The sequence below is a fragment of the Hyalella azteca genome, unplaced genomic scaffold (genome assembly GCF_000764305.2).
Source record: "Hyalella azteca isolate HAZT.00-mixed unplaced genomic scaffold, Hazt_2.0.2 contig1749, whole genome shotgun sequence".
Classification (NCBI taxonomy): domain Eukaryota; kingdom Metazoa; phylum Arthropoda; class Malacostraca; order Amphipoda; family Hyalellidae; genus Hyalella; species Hyalella azteca.
Window position 1 is genome coordinate 91,935 of NW_025932050.1, and position 15,581 is coordinate 107,515.

General features: G+C 39.4%; 1 protein-coding gene across 1 annotated transcript; it reads right to left on the minus strand.

Moving 5' to 3' along the window:
* Positions 1–67: 67 nt before the first annotated feature.
* On the minus strand, positions 68–6,286 carry LOC108672256 (vesicle transport protein SEC20). Its single transcript, XM_018159897.2, has 6 exons — positions 6,180–6,286; positions 4,906–5,128; positions 4,029–4,142; positions 3,705–3,830; positions 2,574–2,760; positions 68–603 (listed from the first exon to the last, which is right to left on the minus strand). The coding sequence occupies exons 2-6, from the start codon at positions 4,990–4,992 to the stop codon at positions 410–412; spliced, it is 708 nt and encodes a 235-aa protein (XP_018015386.1). The 5' UTR covers positions 4,993–5,128; positions 6,180–6,286; the 3' UTR covers positions 68–409.
* Between the last annotated feature and the right edge of the window lie 9,295 nt (positions 6,287–15,581).

Genomic DNA, 15,581 nt, shown 5'->3' on the forward strand with positions numbered 1-15,581 from the left:
TTATTTTGCTCTTCCGAATGAAATGCATGCCAGAACCGGACAACGTGGGGGTCAATTAAAGCAAAAGGAATACGAGAAAATCTACGTAGCATCGAACAGGAAATCGACAGTTGGAGTTGTATCACAGGGATGAGATTTTGCATCTGCAGGTCTGGTCAGTCCAAGTTATGAGTGAGGCAGACTTCTTTGCTACAACTGTAATCGCACTAACGCATCATCAGATAGCTAAGGGCAACATATAAAATGAAACTTATTTTGTAATCCATATGAAATTGCTCAATTCACTGAGTGACTTGTGGAAAAATGATACAGTACAATATATATGTGTACATACACGATATATCTCAAATAAAAAACTTGTTCCACTTTCGATAATGAAAGATTGGGAGAATTGGACAACAGATTGCAACTAGAATATGTTTAATCTATTTCTAATGACAACGAGGCAACATGCAGCAAAGAAAACAAAGCCTAGAAAGATGAGGAGCTTGTCAGTGTTTTCCCTGCGACCATATTTGCTGAGCAGCTTTCGTGCTTGGCTAATGACGGAGCCCAGTCCTTTCAACTCCTCACGTGTTGCTGTCAATGTCTCCGAGCTCTCCACTGTTTGTAAGCATACATTGTCATTACAATGCCAGAATACATAACGCTAAAACATAAAGAGTACAGTATTGGGTACTGACAAAAAATGGGGTTCATGAGGAAAAATCAGTAATATTTTTATAAACTTTGCAGAACCAAGTTATCTTCAGGTATTGCATTTTAATAACGAATACTATAGTTCATAGATTAATTAGAAAGATGGATCATCAGCTCCAGACAGCTAGGATTATGTAAATAGGGAAGATAAGAAGAAGCTGATGTAGGTTTGTAGTCCAGATTACCTCCCCCCCCTCAAGTACAAATTGGTGTAATGGTACTTCTAGATCAGTGATTCCCAAACTTTTTCAGGCTGTCGCCCCCTTGGCCTCCCTAGTGAATTTCTAGCGCCCCCCCACAGACACATAAAAAAAACATACGCCTCTCTCTTGAAATTTAGTATGCTGAAATTTTACAAAATAAAGGTTAAACACAATTGTGTATTTCACAAATAGAACCCCATTTAGTGAACCAATATGTTTTCCAGCTGTTTTAACTGTTTCAGCACTTGAAACCTAGGACGTCTTGGGGGAATTTATGGCCGGACTCGTGGCCGGTCTCAGGACCAATCTCCAAATTCAATTATCAAGTAATATCTCTCAAACTAATGAACGCAGCTCAATGAAACTTGGAACATGTACTCATCAGAACCTAACGGTGATGTGTAGCACGTGAAAATTTTTTTAATTTCACCTTCATTCATGAGTTATATTGCGATACAGGCTGAAATTCGCAGCTAGTGATCAAAGAATTTCTTCCGAACTACTGAACAGATTTGAACGAAATTTTGAATATACATTCCTAACTACCAAATGGCGATTTTTTTAGATTTAAAACATTTTTTCATTTACTTTCGTTAGAGATTTTTTTTCATTTAACTGTCATTCTTGATTTCACACTTCCTTATATTCGGCCCGTATCGCCGGGTAATTTGTCGTTTAAATTCGTGGTGATCAAAAATTTCTTCTAACCGAAAAAAAATTTCTTCTAACGAAACCTAACCTCCCAACGGTGATGTTTAGCTCGTCACAATTTTTCTATTTTGCTTTCGTTCGCGATTTATATAGATATAAGAGAAACGACCAGCTTTTCTACCGGCCGTTTTAACCAAGAGCCGTTTACGTATAGCCGTATAACTCGCAAACGAAGGCAAAATTGAAAAAAATTGTAACGAGCTAAACATCGCCGTTGCTGAGGGTATGTATTTAAATACTAAGTTTCGCTCAAATCTGTTCAGTAGTTTGGAAGAAATTTCTTGCTTACTGCGAATTTAAGCACGTATTGCTGTTTAAATCACGAATGAAGGTGAAATGAATAAAAAACTCGCGAACGAAGGCACAATCGAAAAATTTTCACCAGCTAAACATTACTGTTGAGTGTTGAGTAGTTAGGATTGTAAATTCAAAATTTCGTTCGAATATGTTCGGTAGTTTGGAAGAAATTCCTTCATCACTTTGAATTTCGGCCCGTATTGCCATTTAACAATGGCAAAAACAAATGAAGGCAAAATTAAAAAAAAAATTCACGATCTAAACATTGCCGTTAGGTCTTAATGAATACGTGTACCAAGTTTCATCGAGTTAAGTTCATTAGTTTCAGAGATATTCCATGATCGTTGAATTTAGTAATTGGACGTGAGACCGGCCGCGAGTCCGACCGTAAATTTGTCCGAGACGTAAAACCAGGCGAAGTTAAAAAAAACAGATCTGGGTGAAAAAACCATCCCTCGGAGTTATGAGCTGCACGTGTTGTGTACAAATCGTCTAACAAACGTTGGAACTTCTGACTTCGACTTCAGACTGCCGCCCCCCCCTATCGCCTTTTTCTTCCTTACCGCCCCCCAAAATCTTTCCATCGCCCCTAGGGGGGCGATATCGCCCACTTTGGGAACCACTGATCTAGATTAATGTCTAGAAAAAATATCCCCAACGCACCTAACTTATCGAGCGTTTTAGTGCTCTTTTCGGTGTTGTCTTGGATCATTCTGGTGGCATTGAGGAGGTCATTGGTGAGCTGAGACGACTGCTTGAGGGCGAGTTCAGTGCTCATGCGGTGTCTTAATTGGTGACCTTCCTTATCGCTCTGGACTGATTGATAGCTGAAGAGTTCATTTTTCTGCCTCTGAATTTGTTGGAAGAAAAATGTGAAGAAAATGAAATGTTTTTATTCTATATATTATAAAACTTCAAGGAATTTAAAAGCAAAGAAAACGCCAAGAAAATTCACCATATCGATATTGAAAACGCCAAGAAAATTCACCATATCGATATTGAAAACGTTTCGGAGTCCAGCTCCATCATCAGTTCGACTAAACTAAAAATGAATAAAATCACTTTAAAAGTCAAAATTCAAAGACAGACATAAAACCTAAACAGGACCTAACATTATATTGAAATAAACAGGACTAGTTATGAACAACTTAGTCCTAGGGGTACGACAAGAATATAAAATCCTAGCGATTTACTATTTCCAGATAGCTCATATAATCTGGAAATAGTAAATCGCTAGGATTTTATATTCTTGTCGTACCCCTAGGACTAAGTTGTTCATAACTAGTCCTGTTTATTTCGATATAATGTTAGGTCCTGTTTAGGTTTTATGTCTGTCTTTGAATTTTGACTTTTAAAGTGATTTTATTAATTTTTAGTTTAGTCGAACTGATGATGGAGCTAGACTCCAAAACGTTTTCAATATCGATATGGTGAATTTTCTTGGCGTTTTCTTTGCTTTTAAATTCCTTGTGAACTTGCGATATAAGCAGACTAATGATATAAGTACTTATAAAACTTCAAACATTGATGCCTTAAGTTTTTATATTCTTATGTATGGAACAATACACAATTGAAGCTATTTTTTAATTTAGCCTGAAAAAGGACATGAGAGGAAACCATAAAATAATCACTAAGATTAGCTTTGCATACAACAACATTCCTCAAGGGCTGTTGTACTGTAGAGTCTGGTTATGTGATTGGAAAAATGAAAAAGTCACAACGGAATAAAAATATCTGAGTTGAGGAGAAACTTAAGTAGGTACTTAAGTTGGGAAATACCTATTGTTCACTTACTTCAGTTATGGCAAGTTGAGCTCGAAACAAAGCATTTCTAAGTAATGAATGAGTTTGTTGAAGAGCAGACTCCTGCTCCACAATGTCTTCTAAAAGAAATTTTCTTGATTCTAAATTGTCTTCTTCCTGTAAGAATAGGCAGGATCATCAGACAAATTTAATTGAAAGAAATTCAGTAGCCAATAGATTCATAGAAAAGATAACCTATTGAAGATAGAATATTGTGTGCATTCCAACAGGATGTATCTCATTGTTGATTGATATCTCATTCCAAAATTGATGGTATCTCATTGTTGAAAAATGCAACTATAAACAGTTACCAACCTTAGCTAAAGTCTTGAGATTAGCTATGAGACCTCTAAGTTGACTCAGCTTTGTTCTCACAGAAGCAGAGATTTCATTCAGCTCTGCTTCATCACCCTTGTGCTCTTGAATAGTCTAAAAGAAATGTATAAAATATAAAAAAAAACTAGGAAATTTTACAAACTGATCTGAGAAATGTTCTCCACTTGAGCCTAGTTGCAACAAGTTGGAACTTTAATGATAGGTACATTATGATAAAATGATTCACAGAATAACTATACTTTGACTTTGAGGAAATCTTGGCAATAATCCTCTGTTTCTACCTTAAAATTTCCTTTCCAGCCTTTAAATAAATGATGATACTGAACACTACTGCAGTAGAAATTTCAATGAAACCAATCATTTACTTTCTCTAAAAAAAATTAATTCAGTAATACATAAGCTGGCACTTGAGTTGTCATCCTGCAATAGGTAAAATGAATCCCAATGACAGAATCAAATCAACCCTTCCTAGTAAATCACAATGTAAATCTTAACAACATTATCTATATAAACAATATAATCCTGAGATGTTCAACTTGAAACAATTTTTCTGTTTGATACACATTTCAATAAAAAAATTGTCATCAAATTGGTGATTGCTTGCAAACATGACTTGGAAAATTGCAGCCTGTTGTGAGTTGTCAGCCATTCAAAAGTTCAAGTTAATGCTTTGATATGAAAAAAAATTCAAATTTTAGGACGAGTTGGAGGAGAAATTTCCCTCTTGAGTTAAAGGGGAATTCTCATGGTAAAACAGAACTTGTATATACAAATAATTGAATGCCTACTAAGTTAGACAACATTCTATTTCAGTGATACAAAATATCAATAGCCTCAATAGGTACTAAGAACAAACCTGTAAGTATATTTTCAGAGCAGAATTACATTTAACAATATCTTGCCGTATAACATTTCCATACAAATGTTCTGTGGGCACAGTCATGTTGAACTTGCTTGAAGACACCTTTAGAACTGAATAAAAATTGAATAATGATGCTGTTGAATCAGTGAAAGACTCATTCTTGTTTTGTGACTATTAGAGCCTTTAGGACATGTCCATGTAGCATCCCAACTGGGCTCTGTAGAAGGAAAGATATATTTAAACTGGGCACAATTATAATAGTAACAAACCTGCTATTTAAATTAACATTTCATTTGAATAAGGCAGGAAAAAAACATAAAATATTGCTCATTCAAGCCATAAATAATATAATAAATATAATCTGCAACTCTGCAAGCATTTCTGGCATAGAGACAAAGCGTGACAAAGTGCAAACCTGAGATTTTTTAGTATCAGTTCATTTTTAATTTATTTTTTTTTTCTCAATATATTTATCAATTTCTCATGTATTATAATGTTTGTATCCTGAACATTATATCCAAGATACCTACTAATGTACTTATAGGACTCATAAATCATAAATGAACTTGAGGAAGGGCAAAAATAATCTCATTTACTACTGTACTGTAAAAGTGGAAGCATTAACATTTGAAACGAGGAATTCAAGCATACATGATACAAGCAGAGGTGGGCAGCAGCGCGCTACATTTTCAGTAGCGGTAGCGGTAGGCCGGTAGCACCTGCTACAGATTTAAGTAGCGATATGAGATTTTATGCTACAGCGCTACCACTACATTTATCTATAAAGCCTTCAGATTTTACTTAATAGCATTAAGTATTACTTAAAAACCAGCATGAATTACATACATAATATAAATTACAGAATAAAACTGTACAAAAGATTTTGGTGTAACGTTGTCACTTGTCAACCTTAGCCTGTTACTAGTGTCAACAAGCCTCCTGCCTCAACATGTTAGTTGTTACCAGAGGTGAGCAGTAGACCAGTAGTGCGCGACGCGCTACATCCTACATGTTGATGTAACGGCCGCTACATTTTCAGTAGTGGTAGCGGCGCTACATTAAAGCAATTGTAGCGGCAGCGGTAGCGCCCGCTACATTTAGAGCATGAAGCGGTAGTGGCCGCTGCATTTCAAAGTAGCGCTGCCAGACAACTACAAGTGAAGTTAGTGAACTAGCGGCCTAGCCTAATGGATGATGCTTACTCTTGCTCAACTTTGCAGTTTTGAGTAAATATTTTACAATGAATTTAGATCAACAAGTTTTCTTACCATCGAAACTGCCGATAGCAAAATCAAATGATACTTTGGTTTAAAACTTGCACTCTTGCAGTACCTAAAGTTTTAAATGTAAATAGTGAATTCTTGACGAATGACTGATCCACAAAATACCGCGGTGTGACGAATTCCGCAAAATTGGAAAGGATCGACGTCATGTTCAGGAATTACGAAAGCATTCGTCTTCAAGCATTTAAAATATAGCAGGTATTTAATGATTGTAGCGGTTCTCATTAAAACAATTCAAAATTTTTATCAAGCGAGATATTGTGACACGTCAATGCGGAATTACCTTGTTTTATGCTTTAAGGAAAGATACATCTGTCGCCGATTCTTAACATCGCAGAACATTCACAGCATTTTGTGGTCTCGAACTCGCAACTCACTGCTACAATTCTGCTGTGCTTAAGGCCCTGATTGAAAGCCGAGAGGCTTCGAACAGGCTCGGCTCTTCCCTAAGCGTTTCTTCACTAATTAAGATAGACTTTACTCCACTCGCAAATGAGATGGCGATATGGATTTTTCCATACTTACCCAGCTATTTATTTATAAGCGTCGACCAGTAACAAAAAATATGTAAACTTTGTATTAAAAGAGTTTTAATGAGAGGAAATTTCAAGAAACTTTGAATATTATTGTTCATCAAGTCTGCGAATTTTACACTTTTTTCGAGATATAAACGGGTTGTAATTTTTATTATCAATTGAATGGTATATTCGGTATTCCTTTATCAGCTTCCTTGTTATAGATATTTTCCACCAAAAAATATTTATGATCGAGTCTGCTGATACGCGGAGGGAAAATCCCGCATACTAGCTGCGCAAATGAAGACGTTGTGCAATGTTTGAGGGGAAAGAGACGTCGTAAATTACTCCAACTGTCAGTTCACAACGGGTGGCATGGTAAAGGCGAAGTCAATGAGGGGCGAAGAATAATACGTGGCCAGTGGTCGGCCTATCCAATTAGTTATAGCCGACCGTTGGCCATTCCTCAGCCACCTGAAAGCGACCAGTTCCCGCGAAGAAGGGTCTGGCTAGGCTATCATATTACAAAGAGTACAAGCTCGAGGGTAGCGACTGGCCGAGCTTTGGGCAGATCAATGATTTTACACGATGGTCGCGAAAACCTCGCTCACAGACTTCGCTGCATTTTGACTACAAGCCTTACCCCGGCCTCCTTTTCCGATTCTGACCAGAAACTGGCGCACAGAGCTGGGATCGAACCCAAGCCTCTCTGCTCCACTCATTGTACTCTGAACTGTAACCACTGCCCACCCTGCCAGGCCTTTATATCGGCTTCACGTATGTTGGTAGGAGGAGAGGGACAAAGGTAAGATAGGGGCGACATTGACGGGTTGCGAAATATATTGCATAATTTTCAGGGGTCGCCTGCGGAAGACCACCACTGCCCTGGATGTGATAGACCATCATGATTCCTGCCTTCCGCAACGTAACCTTCAACACTTCAAGCCGTCCGTATCTAGGCCGTGGGTCGAACCAGCCCTCGGTCGAAGGTCCACTTGTCGAAGGACGATAAATTTTGGAGTAGAACTATGCTATCTGAAACCTAACCTCAGATGCGGTGAACGTAAAATTACGTAATTTAACGATGCTCGGAAGTCAGATTCGATCCGCGGCCTGGTGGTGCACGGCAGGTTCTATGCGAGGCCGGCGGAAGACAAAGCCGAATGGTTCACGGCTGATTGGTGGATGTCCGAAGAGATCTAAGGCGTTCGATTCAGGGCTTATTGGTGCACAAAATTGGTGGTACACGGCTGCTCCCCCATTTTCATGACATCGAAAATATATAGCGAATACTGGAAAATATTGTGCCGTCTGTAGGCTGTATTGCGCAATATTTTTGCTAGGTGCGTCCCAAGCAGTCGTTCGAAGTTCGTCTATGTCAATCATGTGTTATTATCATGGCAGGCGAAAGAAAGTTATTCGAGACTTTATTGAGCTTTCAAATGACCTTCATGCATTATGGTATTCTATATTCAAAGATAATAACAATTGTTCGAAAATGGGGAGCAACATGAGATACTACTTATTAGTAAGCATTCTTAGTTCATTAACTATTTAATGACTATTTATAATAAACTTCTCCATCAATAAACGAGTACTTGGACTATTTCTTCTTTATCTGCGAGTTTTCCCTTCTATATTCTACAACTTTCGGCCACAAAATTTCGTTCAACATGTTGATTTCATGAAAGTTTTGCAGAGACTGTTTGCGTAATATAGAATAGAAGTGTCGACACTGAAGAAATAGGCCACTGGCCTGTTGCCAATTCTTGTATTTTTCATGACTTGATTCACAAGGGATCCGGCCTTTGGAACCCGATCTTTCCATAACTGACGATTGATTGAGATAGCTGCTGGACTTATTGCCTGGTCCATGGCGAGGAAAACTTGCGCAAGTAGTTATGATTCGTGATTATCATGCAATGTTTTTATTTCAGTTGTTGATTGTGGTCTCACCAAGTCCATCAGCCACGGCTTGTACAGACTGCCCAGTAACGAGACGAGCTACGGAGCCACCGTACCGTCCGTACCGTAAGAGTGCGACCCCAACTGGAAAGTGGAGGAAAAGTTCCGTAGATTTTGTCAGGAAAACGGCACGTCGGGACCGGTTCCCAAGTGCATCCGTGCGTTCCGAGATAGATTTTCACCTATTCTAGCTGTGGAAAATAAAAGTAATGCAATGATAATTATTGACGTAAAGTCTCGGAAATAGACTAAATGACTTTTTTTTTTGTTACCACAGTTGTTTGGCTGTTAGCAGCACCGACCTATCGCTCTTTACGATTCTCTGGTATGGTTGTAACATAAATATATTCATGTTATTTGAAAATTTTCCTCAAAATTAGAATCAAATCTAATTTAGCGTCTAAACAACTGTAAGTCAACTCTTTCTATTCCATAAAAGGTAAAATTGTTCGCCTATTAATCTTGCATATAGTGATATAGATACATAACCACTCGGCCTTTGTGAGCAGAGATTCAGTGCACCGAGCTGACCAGCATGGCGAAGCAGGGATTAAGAGGCCTGCGCGTGGAGGAGGGCGACCACACGGTGGGCAGCCACGCGACCTACTACTGCGATGCAGGCTACGAGCTCGTGGGGCCCACGCGACGTAGCTGCCTACAGCCGGCGTCTGGGATTCTGAGACACCCACGTGCAGGGGTGCGGTGATGGGGTCGGGGTGTAGGGAGGTGCCTGCAGGGTGCGGTGATGGGGATGAGGTGCCTGCAGGGTGCGGTGATGGGGATGAGGTGCCTTCAGGGTGCGGTGATGATGTCGGGGTGTAGGGAGGTGCCTGCAGGGTGCGGTGATGGGGATTAGGTGTAGGGAGGGGCCTGCAGGGTGCGGTGATGGGGATGGGGTGTAGGGAGGTGCCTACCGGGGTGCGTTGATGGGATCGGGGTGTAGGGAGGCACTTGCAGTGTTTTGTGATGGGTTGCGATGATATAGTTATATGTCTGGAAGCGTGATTGTGCAATATATTGAGTAACCTGTCAACATCGCCCTTTGACGCTGAATAATATTCAGCAACCCAAAAATATGGCGCCGTAATATTCAGCGGCTAGGGGTCACATTAGAGCAGTGGTTGGAGGGATAAAAAGGTTTATGATAAGGGTTAGATGTAAGCAGGTAAATATAAGGTTCAAGAGGGAAATTATTCGGTCTATTATTGCTGTGTCATATTTATTGCACAGTAGTTTTAAATTTGTATAAGGCAATGAGAACTCACAGGTCATGAATTATTATTTGCTTATTTTTATATTATTATTGTTACTATTATTTCATAATTGTTCATTTCTTTAAACAATGCCGGCATCCATTCTCACCAACCTCCTCCCCCTCATTCTTCACGCACTCTCCAAATATAGCTTTCCAGCCCTCAGTCTTGGCAGAAGTCTCCCCTGATGACAGACCATGTCCGGCCTGACTCTCCACTTGTGACCGTTGCCTCTTGCCAGGATAGGGCAAGGTGACCCAGGGGTTACAGTTCAGAGTACCAGGATTGGAGCAGGGAGATGCGGGTTTGATCCCCAGTTTCTGGTCAGAATCGGCAAGGAGGCTTGGCGGTTAAGCAAAGCAAAATTGTAGCAGTGAGTTGCGAGTTCTATCCCGCGACAAGCTGTGGATGTTCTGCAATGTTAAGAATCGGCGACAGGCCTACGGCCTAATAAACGCTGAAACCGCTATATTATTATTATAATATAACACTTTAGAAGCTAGCTAGTCTTGCAATATTGCCTATTTGATTATTTTCTTTGTAACAAATGAAATCTAGAGAATATGTAAGTTTTTATTCTATAAGTTATCACTTCATGCTCCGAAGCTGTGAGCTCTCTTGCTAACGCGCATGCCTATTGTTTCGGCATTCAAATCGGGTGATCCAATTTCAATTCTCTTTGATTTTGCTGCAGCTACATCATCACGCTTCGGGTGTCGGCTGTCTCGCCACAATGAGCTATTTTGTTGATGCTTCATCATACTATTTGTGGCTACTGTCATGTCTCGTCAAGCCGTTTTGACTCTTCACTCGTTACTGCTTCTTATGTACGTTCTGCTGTTTTCTTGTACCCTACGTGACTGCCAGCCTGGCTTGGTGAGCTTCTTCGTCATTTCACTCGTGACGGCTCCCAGGACGACACCGCGCTACTTCGTCACTCGCGTCATGAGAACGCAATTCCGATGCTGGAACCTACCCCTTTGCTGGTCCTATGAACTGGTTTTACTCGGCACAGTGTCACTGGTGCTATTCTCATATTGCACAAAACCGCTTTGTTGTGAGTATATTCCCGTATCGTATAGAATAGAATTGTTGGCACTGAAGAAATAGCCCCATGGTCTGTTGCCGATTATTGTACTTTTCGTGATCTAATTCCACAAGGGATCAGGCCTTATGAGCCCGATCTTTCCATAATTGATGAATTGATTGAGATAGCTGCTTGACTTATTGCAAGGCTCTTGACTTTTAAAGACTAAACATATGTTCTTGCATAGCTTCGTCTAGTCTGTTCTTGAGGGTGTTCATACTCGGAGCGTTAACGATGTTATCAGGGAGACCGTTCCACATGTCGGTGACTCAAATCGAGAAGAAATGTTGTCGCATGAATGTGTTACAAGTTCAGTTTATTCTTTTAGTTCTTTTTAGTTTATAGCCGTGGCCCCTGGTGTCGGTTTTTGTTTCAAATTCTAGTAATCCTTCTGGGACCTTGTATAAACCGTGGGTATACATGTATACTTCAACGAGGTCACCACGCATACGTCGATAACAGAGGCTTGGAAACTTCATAATCTTTAACCTTTATCCATAAGCTAGCCTTTTAATCCCGGAATTACTTTTGTTGCACCTCTTTGAACATCTCGACTGAATTTTTGTCCTTTTCTAGTTTTGGTGACCACACGACGTTTCCAAACTCTAGGTTCGGACGCACGACAGCGACAAACAACAGCTTCATCGCTTCAGCATCAATGTACTATTAGGAGCATCTGATCAGTCCAAGTCGTTTATTGGCTTTATTAACTTGAGGTTCAATATGCTTAGAAAATTTCAACTCATTGTCAACATTAACTCCTAAATCTTTTTCAATTGTCAACTTCGACATCATCATTCTGTCTTTGCAACCGTGTCTTCTCATACTGTAATCTTGCTGTAATCACAGCGTCTACCATTTGTTTCAAGCCATATAACTATAAGGAAGTTTATATTATAAGCGTGATTAAATTTTTTGGAACATGCATGATTCGCATGTTCAACTTCATGGTTGAACTATACTAGTTCAACCATGCACTTCTCTTCCTATTGAAATTTTGGAATTGCATCATTCTCCGCTATATTTTGTCAATCATTTGTTCGCTCAATTTAATGCACTGAGGCCACAGAAGGAGGCTCGAAGCGTGTGCTGCCCTGCTGCGTGTCGGCGGTGTCGCTTCTAGCTTGAAATGTGACGTATGGTTGTCCGCGAGTGCTTGTTTCTAAACTTAGCTTATAATTTCTATGTTTATCAAATTTCGGCTCTAATAAGTACTGATTGTAATTTGTATCTGAACCGTTATAATTTTCGAACTGACGGTGGTCGCCGCCCCCGCGCCCGTAGCCGTAGTGAGAACATCGAAACACGTAGTATGAAAGTTGATTGTTGTTTGACCTTGCTTTACTAAATAGGCTAGTGATAAACTGTTTGTGTAGAAAGAATATTATGGTTTGAGACTTTTAAGGGGAGCATCTCGCCTAAAATTGAAAATTTTCACTTTTTTGGTTTTATACTCATTTTAAAGCTGACATTCTGCCCTATCCAACGCCACATAGTGGCAAAGCAGAGAGTTTTTTAGACTCTTCCTCAATTTCATTTTTGACTCCTATAAGTAGACCAGTAAAGTATCTTGGATACCAGAATTATCATACATAAGAAATCTGTTGAAATCTTGAGTAAATTAGGAAATTAAAAATGAACTGATTCTAAAAAATCACTGGTTTGCCACTATGTCCAACGGTACCACTGCCATCTCTCTACGTTTATTTATGATTTCACGACATTTCATGAAAGGGGAGCGGGTGGGGGAGTTCTTTAAGTAATTAGATAGGAACTAATTAGCTGCTGAGCTCTTTAAATATAGTGTCTACTTGAGTTGCGCTGCAGTTATGTGTTTAGTCTCATCTTAAACCTTAAAGCTGACTTTCTGGCCTATCCAATGGTACCACTACCATCTCTGTACGTTGATTTTCACATACACAACACTTTATGAAAGGGGGGCAGGGGGGGAGTTCTTTCAGTAATTAGATACAAGATAATTTGCTGTCCACCACTACAAATATAGTGTTTTTGTGAGGTCTGACTCAGTGTGCCTCCGGGCTTTGTAGGGAGAGATGCGCATGTAGGGTAAACGTGGTATATTCCGTCACATTAAGGGGACCGACTACCCTCTGGAAAAACTTCTACAGTTATTGTCCGATCAACGATCATCATGGAACTTCAAATACATACGTAAAATGTAAAAAAAAATAACATTTTGCTTCTATGAATTTTTAGAAAAAATTGATAGAAAACGTGAAATTCATAGAAAACGTGAAATTCATAGAAAACGGCTAAAAAGGGTTACTTTAGAAAATCTATCTCCTCCTACAAATATCATCCTACAACATCGAGACACGTATCATTCAGTTTGTAAGGACCATACCTAAAAATTTGATGATCACTTTTCTCATTTTCCCCTTAGTTTTTTTATGCGTGTTTTATCCCATTTTTCTCATTTTTCCCCCCTCCCCCCCCTTCTCCCCCATATAAATAATGAACCAGACAAAAATTCAAAAAAATGATCATCAAATTTTTAGGTAATTTCCTTACGAATCAAATAGTGTATGTCTCATTGCTGTAGCTTGAAAACTGTAGGAGGACATAGGTTTTCCGTGACAATAAGTTGAACTTTTCAGGACGGCGCGACAAAGTCCCGTGCGCCTCGAAATAGGCACTCAATGTAGCATGGATACCAAACTACGGGCTTCTGTAGCTTAATCCACTCAAGGATGCTAGCAGCAACTTGTAGCGCACCTCTACGTACAATGTTAGGAGGGTAACTGAGCTCAGATGCCAGATACACCAAGATATGTAGTCTTGCCGCTCTAATTTTCTTAGGTCTATTTAGTTAAGGAACTCCACCCCCCACCCCCCATTAAAGCCCGGCCATCTGCGTCAATATTGCCGTACATGGATCGCAATAGTATCGTTGGAAAGCTCAGAATGTCAGCTTTAGGATGAGACTAAGCATGTAACTGCAGCACAACTCAAGTAGAAACTATATTCAAAGATTTCAGCAGCTAATTACTTTATATCTAATTACTTAAAGAACTCTCCCACCCGCTTCCCTTTAAAGAGACATCATGAACGTAAATATTGGCGTACAGCGATGGCAGTGGTACCATTGGAAAGAGCAGAATTCCAGCTTTAAGATGAGCTAAAAAACCGGAAAACGCCAAAATTGAAAATTTTAGGGTAGTCGGTCCCCTTAAGGACGCATCGAGAAATGAAAAACTATAAAAAAATAACCGTATGCGTTACTCGAGTTCTGTTTGCTTTATTTGACTCGCAAAACACCGTACTACGTGCCAGCAACAACGAAACATCACAAAATGTTGCCATATTTATTTAAAAGCCTTTAAAATGGAAACCTACCAAATCCATATATTCCGTCACTGTGTGTGGCAATATTCAGCACGTGGTGAGGCGTATTACGTCCGCGCTTCGAATTCTACTGATACGTAATGCTGTCATCCACGTGTTCGAATTCCGTTTGCTGTGTGAGCTGTATTGGAATACAACACGGCTTTGAATTAGAACACTAATGAATATTGAACACTACTTAATTATGCTTTTGATTAACAACTATTAAGCTTTTAATTAAGCAAATTTTAATTTTTGTACACAGCTTGGAACGATCTGTGTGTGTCCAATTCAAGTTGTGACGGAATTAGTTTTCATGTGTCTAAATCCATTTCTCAACTTAATCATCTATTAATTTATTTACCACTTGAAAACAGCAAATACAAGTATACTTAAAGGATTTCTAATATATTCACAGACGTATTTAAAAGTCTCAAACCATAATACCGTCAACCGGGGCAACTCGGGACTGGCGGGGCAACTCGGGACGCACCTCTGACACGTCGTAAAACAGTCATAGTAGCAAAACTAATTGGAATATTGCTAAACTAAATATAGTGGCCTAAACAACAACATTTTTCCTATCTATGTAGTGTAAAGGAAGTCGAAAAATACGACATTTACTAGCTTTGAAAAATTCCTGAAAAAAATGGTGAAAAACGCTATTTTGAAAAGTTACTTCTGCTAAGGTCTGTAGCAAAAAAAATATTTGCCATATTAAAAAATTTTACTTACATAAAAGTTGCACCCAGGTGTCGGCTTGAAAACGTAATTGACAGGTTTTGCCTATCTCATTAAAAAAAAAAATGGCGGCCATTTCCGCATGGCGGGGCTACTCGGGCCACCCCCCCAGGGCTATTCCGGACACCCCGGAAAGCACATTTACAGTAGAACCTCAGTTAGCAAAGGCTCCAGTTAAGAAAAAAATTGATTAAAAACAAAGAATATTGATTACATTTACCTCGCTGAGCGAAAAAAAAAGTTCACTTATCGTCTCACAAATTACAAGCCGTCCTGTAAGCTTACAGATACAGAAAAAATGCTATGATGCTGCTGATATGAAGCTTGCAGTGGACAAGGTTGTTGTAAATGCTCAATGGCATGTTCATGGATACCATAATATCACATCAATAATACAGTAATATCCCATCAATAATACCGTACCATCAACTGGGCCTTGTTCATAATGATGGCCAAAGTGGGGTAATAAACGGTCATAAAC